Source organism: Cydia amplana, chromosome 10 (genome assembly GCF_948474715.1).
Source record: "Cydia amplana chromosome 10, ilCydAmpl1.1, whole genome shotgun sequence".
Lineage (NCBI taxonomy): Eukaryota > Metazoa > Arthropoda > Insecta > Lepidoptera > Tortricidae > Cydia > Cydia amplana.
Window position 1 is genome coordinate 7,180,990 of NC_086078.1, and position 17,787 is coordinate 7,198,776.

The window sequence follows — 17,787 nt, forward strand, 5'->3', positions numbered from 1 at the left end:
AAAAAGTCTTACATTATTAACGTCTCGTTTTAATAAACTGCGAACGAAATAAAACTGCGCATTAACTTAATCCCCCACAATCCGGTTTAATTTTCTCATGAGAGCACGATACCCACAGCAAACAGCGCCCTTATAATTACTAGAATGTCCTGTAGTAAAAATAAAATGGCAATTGAAGCTATGTCGACAAATAACTGTTTCGTCTCACGCTATACATCACAGGCGAAGAATTTAATCACAAGAGTCCTGAGTGCGGTATGCCGATGATATCTAGGGACGCTCATTGGCGAGCCGCGAGCCGTACAAATTGGAAAGGTGGAGTGTGCGAAAGCAACAAAAGGTTACAATTGAAATTTTCGAGATGCCTGTTACATTTTTGTTGGCGGGAGCACGTACAGCGCTGCGGGAGACGCCACACAAGCCTTGTGTTTAAAGGAATATGATGCAAAAAATATTCTTATACAATTTGGATTACAATATCCAAAAACTCTACATCTACGTGACGCGTAGCATCACAAAAAACCTAAACCACATTTCGCTTAAACTACGATTATAAAAGTAATCACTTCGTCAGAAGATAACAACTCACTTGGTAACATTGTAACATATACCTACCTACTTGAGACAAAGTGTAGCTTTATGAATTTAGAGGGCCAATTTGACTCGAGAGCACGGATAGTAACATGTACACAAATGTTTACTTTAGTGTACAGTCAGCGCTAAAAGTATTCTGTCACTCTATAATTCGCGTTCAAAACTATCTGTCGCAGTCATCTTTTCTTAAGCTATTGAGAATGACTATAAGCTACTAAATACTTTTGACACGTAGTCTGATCCGCTACTTTTGATGTTGATTGTACACTAATAGTCATTATCTCTAGTGACGAGTCGAATAGGCCGACTGCGTAATGACTTTTTACTATCAAGAAATTCTTTTGCGCATTGTCACAAAAACCCGGAAACCGTAAGAGCAAAAATTCGGACTGGCCTAAGTGTAAGGCCTGAGTGGACGCTCGATTTGGGCGTGCAGCGGGGCGGGGCGTGCGGCGTGCATGTTAAACAAATGCAAACGTATAGGAGCGGCCTTAGTGCACGCTGCTCAAATTACTCGTGAGCCCGACGCCACGCTGCACGCCCCGCCGAACGCTCCGCTTCGAGCGTCCAGTCCACTCAGGCCTTACAATAAAAAGTTAAACAATAGAAGTCAATATCGGTATTGTGATAAGTATTGTATGTGATTTTGTGAATGAGTCACTCAATCACTCATCAATCATTAGTCAGCGCCTACGACCGGCGATCGGCGTAGACAATGCAGACAACTTGTTAACGAAATAAGGCGCACTGATTTGTAACAATGTCTAACAACGGCTCTCACTAATGCCGTTTGTTAAGCTAGTTACTAACTTGTAATGCTTATTGAAATATTTTTTGCTTTTCTTGATATAAAGTAAGTAATTTCTCCCTTTTTTAATTTTTATTCAAGATCAAATCGGTAGGAAATTTGTTTTAATTTTAGTGTTATTCGTCAATAATAACATCTAGTCCCGATGCGAGTTCTTAGCTCGCATAGTTTAGCCACTATGTCAGTGATTTCAATTCATAATTAACAAGAACCCAAAAATAGTTATAAACCCAACCCAAACGCAATTAGTAGCCGGGTCCGTTTTGAAGCCAAGCGGTGTCACAGCACAGACGAAATGGGGCGCAGAAGCGCAGATGTCACCGTCACTGGCGATTGTTTGCAAATAACAAAGTGAGCGCGAGGCATGCACCTTTGAAACTACAATGGCAAATGTAACTATGACATCAAAAGACACATGCAACATTTTACCACCGAAGCTTCGTCTGTAGAAACGAAGCTGGGTCTGCGACAATTTCGAGCCCATAGAATAATAATGTTACAAACGACTAGAATTACAAGGTTTATACGACGTTCTTCTGTTAAAAACTTTGGGGTTTCTAATTGTGCCACGACAATGCGTAATCTAACTGGTCGCTTTCGGCAGCACGTAGCGTCCCTAGTGAGGAACAGAGAATGAACGGAGTTACTCATGTATATTTAAAATTATATTTTATAGCTCACAATAAGTAGTTTTTTATATCGCATATTGGCGGAGTATCGAGGAGCTTGCGTTGACGGACCGGCGCCGACTTTAAATGCGTGAGTATAATATAATTATTTCATATGAGCACGATATTATGTTTAAGCTTATATTCTGTTCTGTGTCTTCAAGTTATGTACATAAACGTCATCTTCTGCGGGGTTCTTTCTAAATCTAAAAAAAGCGTAAAATAGCTCTAGTTCTTAAACACATGTTTAATAGGAATCACAAAAAACATTTTCAAAGTTCTACGATAATAGCGTTGCAAGTGCACATCTGCCAGCAGATGTGTCAGCACTGCTGGACGTCTCTGAGCAAAGACATCGTTAAGCAAAAGTAGAGTATCTCTTTGTTACGTCTATTACAAAAGCTAGTAAACACGGGACCTCATAAATCACAGTTCATCTACTCCTTGCCGTTTATATGCAGCACCCTGGCCCACCAGGTGCCCCGTGCCGCAAAACCATGACAATACATATAATACAATAATAAAGAGGCTTATGGCGTTGAAACACAGTATATTATCGTTTGACTTATTTGGTTTGAATATCGTGGTTGTGGACGAATAAACCCGCATTGACTCTCGCGCGCCAAATTGCCCGTGTCGCGATCCAAAGCACTACTAAGGGCTCTGTTCACGTGTAAAATCTCTTCAATTTACACGCTACACTTTAACCCGCCAAGGGGTTAACACACCGGTAACATAACACTAATATTTAAAGTGCGCTTTACGTATTATTTCCGATCTTATTCGCAAACAGGATTAAGTTTTACTTCCACGTTGTTGCACATTGGGCACCTATTGTTATTATAGAATTAAGATGTAATTTTAAGGCCAATATTTATACTTTGATTATTAATTAAAATAAGGATCTTATCTTACCTCACGTTGAATTTTAGGTATGACAAAGAGTATTACCTGAAAAAAAAATACATTTAGTTAGCAAATAAATATTTAATTTAAGCATTTAAGAAAAATTACAGTCATATATTATACTAATAGTCCTAATTCTACGTCATTTCCGTTTTGATAGATACAGGGCTGGCCCCGCCCGCTAGACAGGACGTTAATTAGAAAATTATGTGGGAAATTATTAATAGGTCCGCCGTGTACCCGATTAGATAACAAACTAGTCCATTAGCCGGGCAGGACACGGCCGGAGGAAGCCGGAACCGAAGGGTTATCGCTTTTGGGGCCTTTGTTCTAAGGTCGATATTGAATGCGTTGAGAATAATTGAAAAGGACTTGGTGGCGGAGTAGGTAAGATAAGGCAGTAGCAAACAATACCGCGTGCGATCGTCCGGGGGCGGGTTTGACGCGTGGTTGAGGAATGATCAGCGGCGTGGAAATGACGACTTAATGGATTATATGTGTCCGCCGACACCAAGATAAGTGTCGCGCCGGTATCGGGCCCGTCCGAGGAGATTAGGCACCGAAATTACAAAAATTAATAACATAATGGAAATCGAGAGAATGATTTTTCACCTCGATGAACATGAGCGATAAATTAAAATCGATGTTGAATAAGTAATCTCCAGTATTTGACAGCTCACTTTAAATTGCTCCGAATACTTCCAAAATTTGTTTTCCGGGATAGATTACGTAACTTTCATGAATGCGATCTCTCAATTAAATAAAATTATTCCTATATAATATATGTATCTAGTAAGATCTTGCGTTTAAAGTGAAGACATAAATACATAATACAAGTACAGCGAATTCCATTCATAAAGTGGGTACATACTTAGGTATGCACTTTTGCTGCACAAGGGTAATGTATGTAATGAGAAACTTATTTATTATTTTTATTCTACATTCTTGTAAATTTTATTTACATCACAAGCTTCAGTTGAATTGTCATTATTGTGTTGCGTCATTTGCGACACGCACACTCGTCTCTGGGCAAAAATATCCCAAAAAAGGTAGTTTTTTGTGTTATATGTGGCTATCGTAAGATACTGACCCACATCAACCACATGTACCCACGCGAACAACACACAAGACAGTTGCATGATGCCATAAAACACCGTAAATTGAATTCTGCATTGTTAGCGGACAACGGCGGCGGGCGTGCTGCGCGGGCCCTCGAATGAACATTAAATAGCGTCACAATAACCTCAGATTTGCCGGCAATCTATTCTATTATTCACGCAGGGCGAGAAACGCCTCGCCACTTACGACAAAAAGTGCAAGATCTCGAGCCCTTTGTTCGGGACTTTCTGGGTACGCCTGGACAAACGAGCCGTGGGACCCGTGGTGAAATATTGATGCAGTGTCATAGTGGGACGGACGCGATTCCCATTACAAAGCCATTTGCGCTGTTTACATAAAGGAGGAGGGCCGCAAATGCCGTAGTATCGAGTGCGGTGCGATTGCAAATTTTCCGCTTCTCGCGTGTCAAAGGAGATTATTTATTGCAATTGAGATATAGAAGGCGCCTCGGGATCAGCCAGCAACACCTCGCATAAATAGCGCCGCGCGACGGACGCGCCAACCGTCCCTATCATCCCGACACCAAATAAAATTATGAGCAAGGCTATTTATTACACTAGATTAAATAGGGTATTCATCTTTAACGAGCCCATAGAAACTCTTCGTGGCTCGCGTAATGTTCTCAAATAGCACAACTGGGCTTGGAGCCGGGTTTGTTGTCATTAACATTGATATTCGATGATCATAAAACTTAAATTAGAGATTAAAACTAACTCAACAATAAATTAATCTAAAGCTAAAACTACCTACCTAAAACGGCAACGCCAATGCGTTGGGCGAGGTAAGCTCCATCCTTCCGGCAGGCGTGGCTCACTCCGCGATTTCATCGCTTTGCTACAGGTAGCTAAAAGTACATCCGTTCCACACCAATTTTGGTGGCTAAGGCGCGCGTGGCGCTGTCGCCTCCTAGCGGCCATATCTGTGCTGATCGTAACAGACACGTTTTGTTAGAGAGTGAGTCTTCTGTACCTAGTACTATTATTTATTCTGTGCTTCCGGTCACCCGTTGCGTCTATAAGGCGCTTCGCCAACTCCTTATTAATTTATTTAATTTGATTAATTAGATATGTTCACCAATAGAATACTATTTATGCTCAATGTTTACTAATTGCTTTTTTAATTTGTAAACAATGTTATCATCGAAAAGTTGTTAAAGAAAAAAACCACAGTAAATAAATTGGTCTAAGTAGGTAATTCAATAGAAGCATGTGGCTTTGTTATCATTCCCGAGGACATAACAAATACCTACCTAACGCCACAGAAGGTCAAACAAACACATCTGAATCATAATAAATAATAAGGATATACAATTCTGCAAATATTCATAAGTAGTTGGTTGAGTTTAACCCATTTTTTGATTGTTATAGCCGGTTCGCATACTTAACTTTATAAGAAAATGAAATAAAATGGTGTACCATTAGGATAAACAGTTATGGTATGAATACTAATCCCGAACGTTTTTATAAATGAGCTCACACATCACGACCATGTAGTAACGGTTTTTGGGTTTTTAGAATAAATCAAGAGAACTGTAATCTACAATTTAGTAAGTCCACAATTTGTTAAATCAAACGGCATTCAGAAAATTGGTGGCTGTGCAAAATGCATAATGTGCGGATGTTTAATTTGATAAGAGGTTCGGGCCGAATGGTGGGAAATTATATCAAAATCGTTTAACAAAATAGAGGGCTATTAACTAAAAAATCCTGGAAACCGCAAAACGGCGGCCCAGATTTTCGACGACCTTTCATCAGGCATTCTCAGCCGTGTCTGTTGGGTGCGTCTCATTTTGTATACGATTTGACAAATAGGTTTCATAATTATTATGTAGGTAGGTAATTAATAAAAAAATACAATCGTTACATATTTACAGTTTCTATCGAATTAAGTAATTTTCTAAATTTAATACGGGCTATTTAAAGTAGAGATGCCCCGAATAATGGTTTTGGCCGAATACCGAATATTCGGCATGAGATGCGAACATTGTGAGTCACAATTATTATGAAAACTGTTCGCCAACAAAGCAAAACGTTTGCTAAGATATATTTTTTGTAAAACATAACTAATGAATGTACCTAGTTAGAGTCAATCAAATCAGACCCAATGATAAAAATAAAATATTTCATAATCAACAAATGCTTAAAAAAGGGTCTTCCTATTTAACAACTTTCCAGTAATACATTTTAAATTTTAAATATACCTAATTTTTGGTATGTTTTTGTGTAATTTTTGTTTTGAGGTAGGGGCAACAGATATTTGGTATTCGGCCGAATAGTAGTCAACATTCGAGCGAATACCGAATATTCGGCAAAGTGGCCGAATATTCGTGGCATATCTAATTTAAAGTCTTTGTTCAGCGATTACCAACAGCAAATCTCGTTTTTCGGTATTTTGAGCCTACACATATGTTCAATCAACGAAACAGTAAAGCTAAAAAATAATAATTCGATCAGCGAGAGTGTTAACGTTAACAAGCAGGGAATATACCAATACGCTGGCGCACTACCTGGCCAGCTGCCTCGAGCCCCCACCAAGAACTGCGCGCCTCACCCCGCGGACTACCATACAGCCATCTCGTTCGCACTTCACAACGAAAGCTCGTCCATGCGCTACAAAAAGCGGTTTTGCTGTGTAGTGTTGTAAGTTATCTATCCATGTGTGCGTAAAGTGTATTTTTCTGACAGGCTGCGTCGCACAACTAAACAAGCAGTGCGAGTACTAAAGCTTCGGGCGGTTAAGACTTCCTTAATTGTGACTAACATTTACCTGTTGGAACGCGTGAACCGGCGCGGCCTTGTGCGCGAGCGCAGCACAGGTTTGACTCACAGTCAGTTCCACCCCAGACCTCTGCGCGGGTGCGCGCGTCCCATGCACTCAGCTCTGTAGTGCCGGGCGCACGATCCTGTCCAATTAGTGTTCTCGCGAGAAACGAGTTAAGTGGCCGGTTTAACTAGTGATGTACTTAAGTTTAGCGAAATGAACTAATGTGCGCTGCAGATGCGAGATGTTTGTGCGGCCTTAGTGCAAAATTATAACACAAAACTATGTAATAAGTGAAGTTTAGTGAAAGCGAAACTATGTGTTGTACGTGGTTCACGAGCGCCTTGCTGGTGCTAAGCGCCGTTTTAACGACGTGGAGTGCGTCTCTGTCGGCTACCACGGGAGCGCGGTACCAAGCTCCCGATGAGTGCCGGTGGACGACCGACGACGACGGCTCAGGAGTAGCGCTACAATGCAGATTGCGGACAATAAATAGCGAATTAGAAAACACCAACTTCAGCGCCATTCAACCGCATCTCACTGTGAGATTGCGCTTAGAATGCAGTGATGCACTTTTCTTTCAAAGTTCACTGTCTCCCGGAAGTTTCCGACAGTTGGTTGAATTGCGGGAACTGACTATCGAGTACTGCAAAATTGGGAATCTTTCCGACGGCGCGTTTACGGGTCTTCGAGAATTAAGGAATCTTACAATTAGAACGCATAACACAGACTGGTCATCAATGTCACTTGAAATAACGCCCACCGCCTTCTCTCGAGATGTACAAAATTTGGAACGTTTAGATCTCAGCGAAAATAATATGTTAGTTTTCCCTGAAGGCGCACTCTGTACATTAAGGAACCTTGAATATTTGAACATGACTGGAAATAGAATGAGGGACATCAGTCATTTTCAGTTCTCTTCAGCACATCGTCACCCAACAGAGAAATGCGGCGATAATATATTGGTATTAGATCTTTCGAGGAATGTTATCGATACTTTACCTCCGAATCTTCTATCTGGATTAAAAAGACTACAAAAATTATATCTTCAGGGAAATGCATTAAATTCTGTGGCAGACAGAGCGTTGGAAGGTCTTATTTCACTCACAACTATAAGATTTTCAGATAACCAACTTACAAGTTTGCCTCCTGAACTTTTCAGTGATACGAAAGAACTCAAAGAGATATACTTAAACAACAACACTATAACGGTTCTCGCACCAGGACTTTTCAGTGACTTACTGCAACTTTTAGTACTAGATTTATCGCATAACGAGTTGACATCAGATTGGATAAATACTTCAACCTTCACTGGGCTAAAACGACTAGTATTTTTGGATTTTTCTCACAACAGAGTATCAAAAATGGAGGTGGCCCTATTTAGAGATCTGCACAACCTGCAAATTTTGAAATTACAAGACAATTTCATAGAACACATACCAGAAAATATTTTTAGCCCGTTGAACAACTTACATACATTGATTTTATCAAACAATAGACTCACTGCAATTGAAAGTTACGCGTTTTCTGGTTTGCACGGGTTATCTGTTCTATCTATCGATAGCAACCGCATTTCAAAAATACATCCACACTCTCTGCGTAACTGTTCTGCATTACAAGACCTGCATATTAATGGAAATAGATTAGACGAGGTACCCATAGCCCTCAAGGAAATTCCTCAGTTGAAAACGCTTGATCTGGGAGAAAATTTGATTGTGAGCATTGAAAACGCCTCATTCATGACCATGCAACAAATGTACGGATTGCGATTGACTGAAAATAATATCGGGAATATTAGCAAGGGTGTGTTCGATAAAATGACATCACTGAAAATATTAAACTTATCAAGAAATAAAATTCATAAGATCGAAGCTGGCGCATTTGACGGCAATATTAACCTACAAGCTATTCGATTGGATGGTAATTACCTGACCGACATTGGAGGGCTTTTTGCCAAATTACCGAACTTAGTGTGGTTAAACATATCTGATAACCGACTGGAATGGTTCGACTATGCTATGATTCCAACAGGATTGCAGTGGCTTGATATTCATGCTAACAGGATTGCTGAACTTGGAAATTACTTCGAAATTGAATCCCAGTTATCACTGAGTACATTCGACGCCAGTTCTAACAGATTAACAGAAATAACTGGCAGCGCTATTCCAAACTCTGTGGAAATGTTGTATCTCAATGACAATTTGATTTCTAAAGTGCAATCGTACACATTTTTTAAAAAACCTAATCTAACAAGAGTGGATTTATATGGCAACAAAATAACAAATTTAGATCCTAATTCACTGAGAATATCGGCAGTACCGCAAGATAAATCGGTTCCCGAGTTCTTCATAGGCGGAAACCCATTAGAATGTGATTGTACAATGGAGTGGTTGCAAAAAATAAACACTGGGAACAGAGCGCGAACTCAGCCGAAGTTAATGGATTTGGACAGCATATATTGTAAATTACTTTACAATCGTGGAAATGCGTATGTTGCGTTAGTGGAAGCTGCATCGCACCAATTCTTGTGCAAATATGACTTCCATTGTTTTGCACTGTGTCACTGTTGTGATTTCGATGCTTGTGATTGCGAAATGACTTGCCCAAATAATTGCACCTGCTATCATGATCAGTCGTGGTCAGCAAATGTTGTGGAATGTTCGAATGCAGGATACGTAAATACTCTACCTGAGAGAATACCAATGGAGGCTACACAACTGTATCTCGACGGTAACGACATTAAAATGCTTCCCAGTCACGCGTTCATTGGCAGAAAACGGCTTAAAATACTGTTCTTAAACTCGTCAAACATAGAATCTATTCAAAACAGAACGTTCAACGGATTAAAAGAACTTGAAATTCTACATTTGGACCACAACAATCTTAAAGCTATCGAAGGTCAAGAATTGGATGGATTAGATAATTTACGGGAGTTATACATAAATAATAACCAGATTCGCCATATTGGAAAAGAAATGTTTAATCATATGTCCCGTTTGAAAATACTCCATCTACACAATAACAGGTTGACCATGTTATCGGTGTGGCAAATTAATTCTATTGTGACGGAGATAACACTTTCATATAATCCGTGGTCATGCGACTGTGAATATACTGAAATGTTCCGAGAATGGATGAAACGCGTGAATTCAGTTACGGATATATCAAACGTTAAGTGCATATATTCTCAAGGGAATAATACTGAAATGGCTGTGTACGGTGAAAACGCATTCAGTGAACCTGAATCAGGATTTGTTATTGCAAACGAAAACGGAACAATTTGCACTGGTTTACCAAGTATTAACAACAGTATCAATGGAAATTTAACCGCAACCAAAACTATCATAACTAATGAAGATGTGCAAGATTATATTCCGCTCCTTGTGGCGACTTTGGGTGCTTTCCTATTGGTGTCATTTGTAAGCATGATTGTATTTATATTCAGACAAGAAATGAGAGTTTGGTTCCATTCAAGATTCGGAGTGCGTCTTTTCTACAGAGCGAGTGATATTGACCGTGACGACCGGGAGAAAATGTTCGATGCCTTTGTAAGTTATAGTTCGAAGGACGAAGCTTGGGTCGCAGAGGAGCTCGCGCCCATGCTCGAGCGCGGTGACCCGTCCTATAAACTTTGCCTACATTACCGTGACTTTCCTGTGGGCGGCTACGTCGCCGACAACATAATACAAGCCGTCGAGTCTTCGCGTCGTACAATCATGGTGCTCAGTGAAAACTTTATAAAATCAGAGTGGTGTCGTTTCGAGTTTAAATCGGCTCACCATCAAGTTTTAAGAGACAGACGGAGAAGACTAATAGTAGTGTTGTTAGGTGAAGTGCCTCAGAAAGATTTGGACCCTGATATAAGACTATATTTGAAAACGAACACTTACCTTCATTGGGGTGATAGGTTGTTTTGGGAGAAGTTAAAATTCGCGTTGCCGGATGTGCCTAATAACCAGCGGTGCCGCGGGGGGCCCAGTCCGGGAGCTGGTGGGGGTGTGGCGATGCACAGACACCACCACGCCAGGAACCACCTGGGTGCGCTGCCGCCGCCGCCGGTGCACGGCGCGCACCCGGTGCTGCCGCCGCACCCAGCCCACAACCCTCACCAAGCCCCGCCGCGTGCCTCTCCCCGCACCATATCCGTCCATGTGTAGTGAAAAATGAGACTGAACTAGTGAACCTTTTTTTGTAGTGACTCGAAACTACAAAATGTATAGTGCAAGTGACTGTTTTACGCAAATATTGTGATGGCTAGTCGGTTAGTGTAAATATGTACGGTTTAAATCAGTGTAAATAGTAGATTTTAAGTATGGACGGTTAGATTTGCTGTTTTAATGATCGTAGTGCTGTCTCTTATAATGTATTTTACCATTTTAGAAATGCCATTATTTTTTACAATAGTAAAGCTATTAGACTTGTAGAATGTAAAAAGATTTTAAAATAATTTTGTACATATTAGCGGTATGTAAATTTGTAAGGCCTATGTTCGGGCTGTGTTTGTTAGGCAAATCTTGCCGAATACTATAAAAGTGACTTACATGGCATCTCTGCCAAAATCTGTGATAACATTAGATATATCTAGTAAGTGGTAAGGTTAATTTCACGAATACATATTATGTAACTTAGTCATACCCAAAAGAAAATATTTATTGTAAAAATGAAAATTCAACTGTATCAGGCAGTAATAAAAGACAAATAAATGAAAAATACAAATTTAATAACTTTTTAATTCTCTTTGACTTACACTTCAACCTGAACCTATAAAGATTACAGACAAGAACAAGATATTTTTATGGAAACATTTAGTGTTCATTTAATGAAGACATAAACCATAAAATGGTTCCATCAAGAACCTTTTCTTTAGTCATTACTAGGTATTTCACATGGCCTTAATTAAAAGGAAGGTCATTTTATCATAACAGTATAAAAATATATATTTTTGTACATCCAATTAGAAGTATATTAAAGTATAGGGTAGGGTTTAAAAATATGACGAGATTATAATTATTTGAGTGTAATTTGATTCAGAGCCTAAAAATTTAGTTTGCTTAATCTGTAAAATACAAGCAATAGGTATTTTTTTAAATCGTTGTATTATTAGCGTTTTATTCCAGATTTAACTTAATTAATGAAATTGGGTTCAGTGCTGCTAATGAAAGAATTAATAATTAACTTAACACAAATATCATGCTTTTAAATACAATTCTATAGCGGGAACTGAGGGGCTACCGCGAAAACCGAAATTCGCAAATTGCAGGGATCTTTCTCTTTTACTCCAATGAAGGCGTAATTAGAGTGACAGAGATAGATGCCCGCAATTTACGAACTTCGATTTTCGCGGTTATAGCCCTGTGCGCCACGCAGCGTATGAAGGTCCACTTAAAAAAGGACAGTCTTTATAGGCATCAGTTAAGCATAAATTCATTTTATGTGCCATAATTTTTTTGCTAATTATTCAAGAATCAGGCATATATCTAAAAAGTAATAGACTAAACTGCAATATAAACTCAGAAAATATCCTAAGGCGAGATCAGCGAAGAGCTTCGGTCATCGACCGAGGCCCTTCAATCTGTGGTAACGAGCGCTCTCCCCACAGCCCTAAGTAGGTGTGAAACAAATGGAGCCGCGAACAAAAAGGGTATCCAGCCTCATTCCTGCCTATCGAGATTGCTTTTACAGATATAGACCGATACTCGGCCGGCCCGTTGAGATATTGATGAAAAAGTTCACAAAGATCTCACCTTTTCACTATCACGGCTATATATAAAGCGGGATCGTGACTCTGATGTCCTTTAGGTTGCAGTTAGATTCCGTAGTCTTGTTGTTCGGAGAAAGTCGAATTGGTTCGGAAAACCTTTTCAGCTTTGTAAGAGGATCGAAGAAGTTTTCGTTAGTAAGTTTTATTTGACTTGTATTGCGATTTCATTTTTTATATATACGTAGGAAATTTACTATATTGAATATGTCTTTTATATTATTGATTAATTGTAACTAATTAATTGTAACAAAACCTTTTTCATAAAATGCCACAATATTAATATCGAGTCATAATATCAGTCATATACATCGCTTAAAAATCGAATACATTTAATACTTGTAATTTAACGAACGCTACAAACAAGGACTGGAAAGATTTGTTTTAAAAATAATAAGCAATGAATGCTTAAAAAATTCAATATTAAAAATATCTATCGGCCCTAACCGCGACAAAATCTTATTTCCCCAAGAAAAGTTAAAGAACTCTAAAGCACATCTAAGTCTTCCCAGTTCCATCATCGGAGCTAACGCATACCAGCCGCAAGCAATCGGCTGCGGTCGCCAACGCCGACCAGTTCCTACTTACAGCGTTCAAATTATGCATTGGAAACCTTTCTATTTAGCTACTTACCAAATCCTAAAATGTGCTATTATATTAAAATGTTACCCCACGGTTTCAAATGCTATAATGAGGTAAGTCTCACATTTTTTTGTATCAAAACGAAGTAAATAAAGGCAGTTTTAATTGCTCCTTTAGCTCAACTTACTGGCTAAGGCCCCATACGCACTAGCGGCTGGCCGCTTAGGGATCTATATATGAATCCCTAAAGTCTTTTCTCCCATCTTTGCATTCCCTAATATTGTTTGTCATAATGATCAGTTGTCCTAACACTAAAAACCCTAATTTTGGTTTCCCTAATTATTGATTGCTTATCCTAATGTTATTAAGCATATTTTCTTTTTTGCGAGGGTCGCAGTTCTAACCCTAACCTAACCCACTTTTGTGGCAGCAAGTTCTAATACCTAACCATTTTTCAGAACCTTACATTATGGAAAATAATCATTATGATAATTGATCGTTAGGGCATGTGGCTATTAGGACAAACCAGTTAGGGCAAGTGACTTTAGGACAAACGTTGTTAGGGATTCAGAATGACACCCGCCGCTTAGGCGGTTCGTTTGAGCGGCCCACGGTGGGCTGAAAATCGGCCTCCATAGAAATAGAAACCGAAGTCTTAAATTTGAACTTTTTTTTATTGGAATAGCTTTTGTTAGGTTTTATTATGTCCCAAAATTAATCTTAGCTAATTTGGTTGGAAAAATAATTAATTATAATTTTTTTTCAAAATCTTTGTATGGCGCGTATCAGAAAAAACGAGTTTTCTCCGAAAATAAAAAGTTAACCGTAATATCCTGACAGATGATTTTAAAACCAATTATTCTTGATTTTTCCACATAATTAGAATTTTCCTACGGGGTGCACTTTTTTTTTAAAAAATCGATATATATTTTTTATTTTTATTATTTTATTTTTTTATTTTTATACGGTTATACTCGTTATTTTGACTACAAAAAATGAATTTGAGTTTGATCGAACCAATAACTTACGCGTAGTGAATTTTTGTTCTAAGCAAATGTATGGAGCGTACGAGTAAAACGGATTTTTTTTCAAAAATTAAAGGTATACCGTAATATCCTTGCAGATGATTTAAGTACCAATTATTATTGATATTTTGACATAACGCAAACTTTTCTACCGTATGCACTTATCTAACAAAAAATAAAATACTTATTTTTTCATGCTGAAATAACTTTTTCTCATTGTTTTAATCAAATAAATAATAAACATACAAGAGTTACAAGTAGAAAATTGAAAATAAAACCATTACATCCTTTACATTATTACCTTTGTATCCTCTTTATTACATTATCTTTGTACTTAATGAAACAATATTTAACAAATTTGACATATTGACAACTGATGATTTAAACTAGATCCTTGAGATTTTAGGATAACAAACAAGTCCAAGTTCGTAATAAGACTGTCCATGGTTTATGGTCGTGTAAGTTAGCGGTTAAGAAGCTCAAGATGAACTAAAATATAAAATATACCCCTTACCTATTTATTGCTAGTACTAATGAACATCACCATTCTACGAGTATATCATTGCTATTATAATTAGTTTTACGTCTAATTATAAGCATAATGATTAAAACCTTAATGATTAAACTGCATTCATAATATCTACTAACGATTGTAACCGGACCTCATTAATGATCATTAATTTTAGACTCATAAGTTGTCAATGTGTCATTTGTTAAATACTGTTTCATTAAGTACAAAGATAATGTAATAAAGAGGATACAATGGTAATAATGTAAAGGATGTAATGGTTTTATTTTCAATTTTCTACTTGTAACTGTTGTATGTTTATTATTTATTTGATTAAAACAATGAGAAAAAGCTATTTCAGCATGAAAAAATAAGTTTTTTATTTTTTATTAAATAAGTGCACACGGTAGAAAAGTTCGCGTTATGTCAAAATATCATTAATAATTGGTACTTAAATCATCTGCAAGGATATTACGGTATACCTTTAATTTTTGAAAAAAAATCCGTTTTACTCGTACGCTCCATACATTTGCTTAGAACAAAAATTCACTACGCGTAAGTTATTGGTTCGATCAAACTCAAATTCATTTTTTGTAGTCAAAATAACGAGTATAACCGTATTAAAATAAAAAAATAAGATAATAAAAAAAAATATATATATCGATTTTTTTTAAAAAAAGTGCACCCCGTAGGAAAATTCTAATTATGTGGAAAAATCAAGAATAATTGGTTTTAAAATCATCTGTCAGGATATTACGGTTAACTTTTTATTTTCGGAGAAAACTCGGCCGATTTTCAGCCCACCGTGCGGCCAGCCGCCTGACGCGGTTGATATAGCGGCTATAAATCGAAAAATATTTATCCAACAACACGCGTCGGTAATTCTCATTAGAAATTAAGTATATTTACTTACTAATAAGATACATAACTCAATTATGAACTGATTATATTAAAGCGTATAAGAGTAAATATTTTTTATAATAATCATATTATTTGCACAGGCCACAAAGCAACATCTTGAATGTGCTAAATGCACATTCGTTATTTGCAAAAAAAAACTTATTTACTCGCTCTAAAGCCGGACTTTTCGTTTGTTGAGGAAAATAATATTATTATCAAAACAATGCAATATGTAACTTTAATTAAAAATATACTTTAATGTTAATACGGTTATCATATGAAATATGTTCTCTAAAAGTCGTTCCGTGAAATACGTGCATGCGAAACGTACTGCTAATAAGATTATACAACTTGAAATTAATTCGAATTGAATTGTTGTCACCGAATAGAATACAGGTCAAGCAATAAATAATGATTAAAAACTTATCACGGACAGTCGAACACACCTCGCCGGTACATTGTGGAATAAATCCAATCCAAATCCAATAAGTACTTGTTGAATACACATACTTAAATGCATTATCTATGCATTTTCTTTAAATTTTATCTGTTTTATAGACACTATTGAAATTTTATTAGTATGTAAAAACGGTTTTTTTACTTCACATACTTGTTGTATTCAAATGAGTATTATTTCTGTTGACATTAATAAATTTAAAAACATATTCGAACATAAAGATAAAATTAAATTTGTCAAAACTAAAAAATTGCCAAATGATTCCGCTCAATAAAATTCGACATTAACTAATGGTATTACGTTCGTTTGCGTTTTCTTTCAAATAGTCTGTCCAAACAAAGAAATCACGCCTTTTAGTAGGTACCTACGTCTCAGTTCCCGTGCCCCATAAATTAAACTAGAGAATAACACGAAGGTGAAAAAATAAACGCGACGTCGGCCTGTGTAGAACATTAATCAGAGGCGCGGGAAGGCGTAGAGAATTTATTTAACGATTGTTACAGCAACGTTGAAACGTTAAAAATGCTGTCGGTGGTATATTGAAACATTCGACGCATTGTTCAACCCGATCCGACCGATAGCGTACCGTGGTTCCGACGCGCACCGAGCATCAGTGCAGTGTTTCGTGCTTATATCATACTGATGCTATCATCCAACCATAAACTGGTGAACATGGTTTGTTCGACAAAATTTGACATTCGAATCGGGCCATGTAGCCAACGTGCCACTCGCTAACGCTTCGTAGCGAACGAAACGCAACTGTCACACTAATATGGAAGAGTGATAGACAATTAGACACAAAGCGAATGTCATCTTGGCTAGGCTGCCAGTCTGGAAAATACTTCGCGTTAGTATTTATTCAACAATAAGGTCTTTTGGGGTTGAGTGAAGGAGCTTCATTAGGGTTAAACTTCATTCTACATTTTCCATACAAGTTCCACATATAATCAGTGGCATGTTCAAGCTTTAGGATATTTTTAAGGGGCCCACAGATTACCAGTTCGCCGGACGATATCAGCCTGTCAGTTGTTCGGAACTGTCACCTTTTGCGTTTAACTGACAGGTTGATATCGTCCGGCTAACTGGTAATCTGTGGGCCCTTTATTCCCAGGCAAATCGGATCAAATCTTCTTTACCAACCAGAAGGTGCAGTGGGTAGACCCTTGGCACTACAAGTTTTCCATTTATCCAGCATATCCCAGAAACAGCGAAGTACATATAATCGTATCTAGTAGGTACATTACATTATACAAATACTAGTAAGGTCAACCGAGGTAAATGCGTCTTTTAAAGATTTCTTCTAAACGAAACATTTTAGAACAGTAGTAGATTATTGTATGTCCCACGCCACCATCAGAAAATGGTTTGGTAGCGATCCTGGTAGTAAAACTGGTCTAGTAGTGTGTGTACCTACCGCGCCCGTGAAAAGTATGATGGTATAAATAGCGTAAGTATGTACTCGATGTAGGAAGTAAATGGGTAGGTGTGCGTAATCGGGCCGGGGGGCCGGGGATGCGGTTGGCGGCATGGTGTGAGTGTAAGATGCCGTCGGCGTGGGTGTTGAAGGTGTCTTTGAAGAGGTTGTTGAAGTGGTATTTAAAGGAGCCGTTGAAGGGGTCGTAAGAGCTGGAGGGTTATTCATGTTTGATTGTGAGACGGTGTTAGTGTTAGTATGATAATGGTGGTGTGGGACAGACAATTC

At 38.0% G+C, this 17,787-nt stretch overlaps 3 protein-coding genes and 1 long non-coding RNA gene across 4 annotated transcripts in view; 2 read left to right on the plus strand and 2 right to left on the minus strand.

Moving 5' to 3' along the window:
* The window catches only part of LOC134651327 (lysine-specific histone demethylase 1A), a 348,735-nt gene that overhangs the window by 168,897 nt on the left and 162,051 nt on the right, over positions 1–17,787 (minus strand). The gene's annotated exons all lie outside the window — the stretch shown is intronic.
* The window catches only part of LOC134651346 (organic cation transporter protein), a 499,346-nt gene that overhangs the window by 67,997 nt on the left and 413,562 nt on the right, over positions 1–17,787 (minus strand). The gene's annotated exons all lie outside the window — the stretch shown is intronic.
* LOC134651795 (toll-like receptor Tollo) lies at positions 6,568–11,583 on the plus strand. The gene has a single exon (XM_063506904.1). The coding sequence runs from the start codon at positions 7,173–7,175 to the stop codon at positions 11,010–11,012; it is 3,840 nt and encodes a 1,279-aa protein (XP_063362974.1). The 5' UTR covers positions 6,568–7,172; the 3' UTR covers positions 11,013–11,583.
* LOC134651545 (uncharacterized) lies at positions 13,802–15,102 on the plus strand. Its single transcript, XR_010097122.1, has 2 exons — positions 13,802–14,238; positions 15,000–15,102. It is a non-coding gene; the product is annotated as an uncharacterized LOC134651545 (long non-coding RNA).

What these genes read in the sequence shown, in the direction of transcription:
- LOC134651795 (XM_063506904.1), top strand. Translation starts at nt 7,173, where the DNA reads ATGTGTTGTACGTGGTTCACGAGCGCCTTGCTGGTGCTAAGCGCCGTT.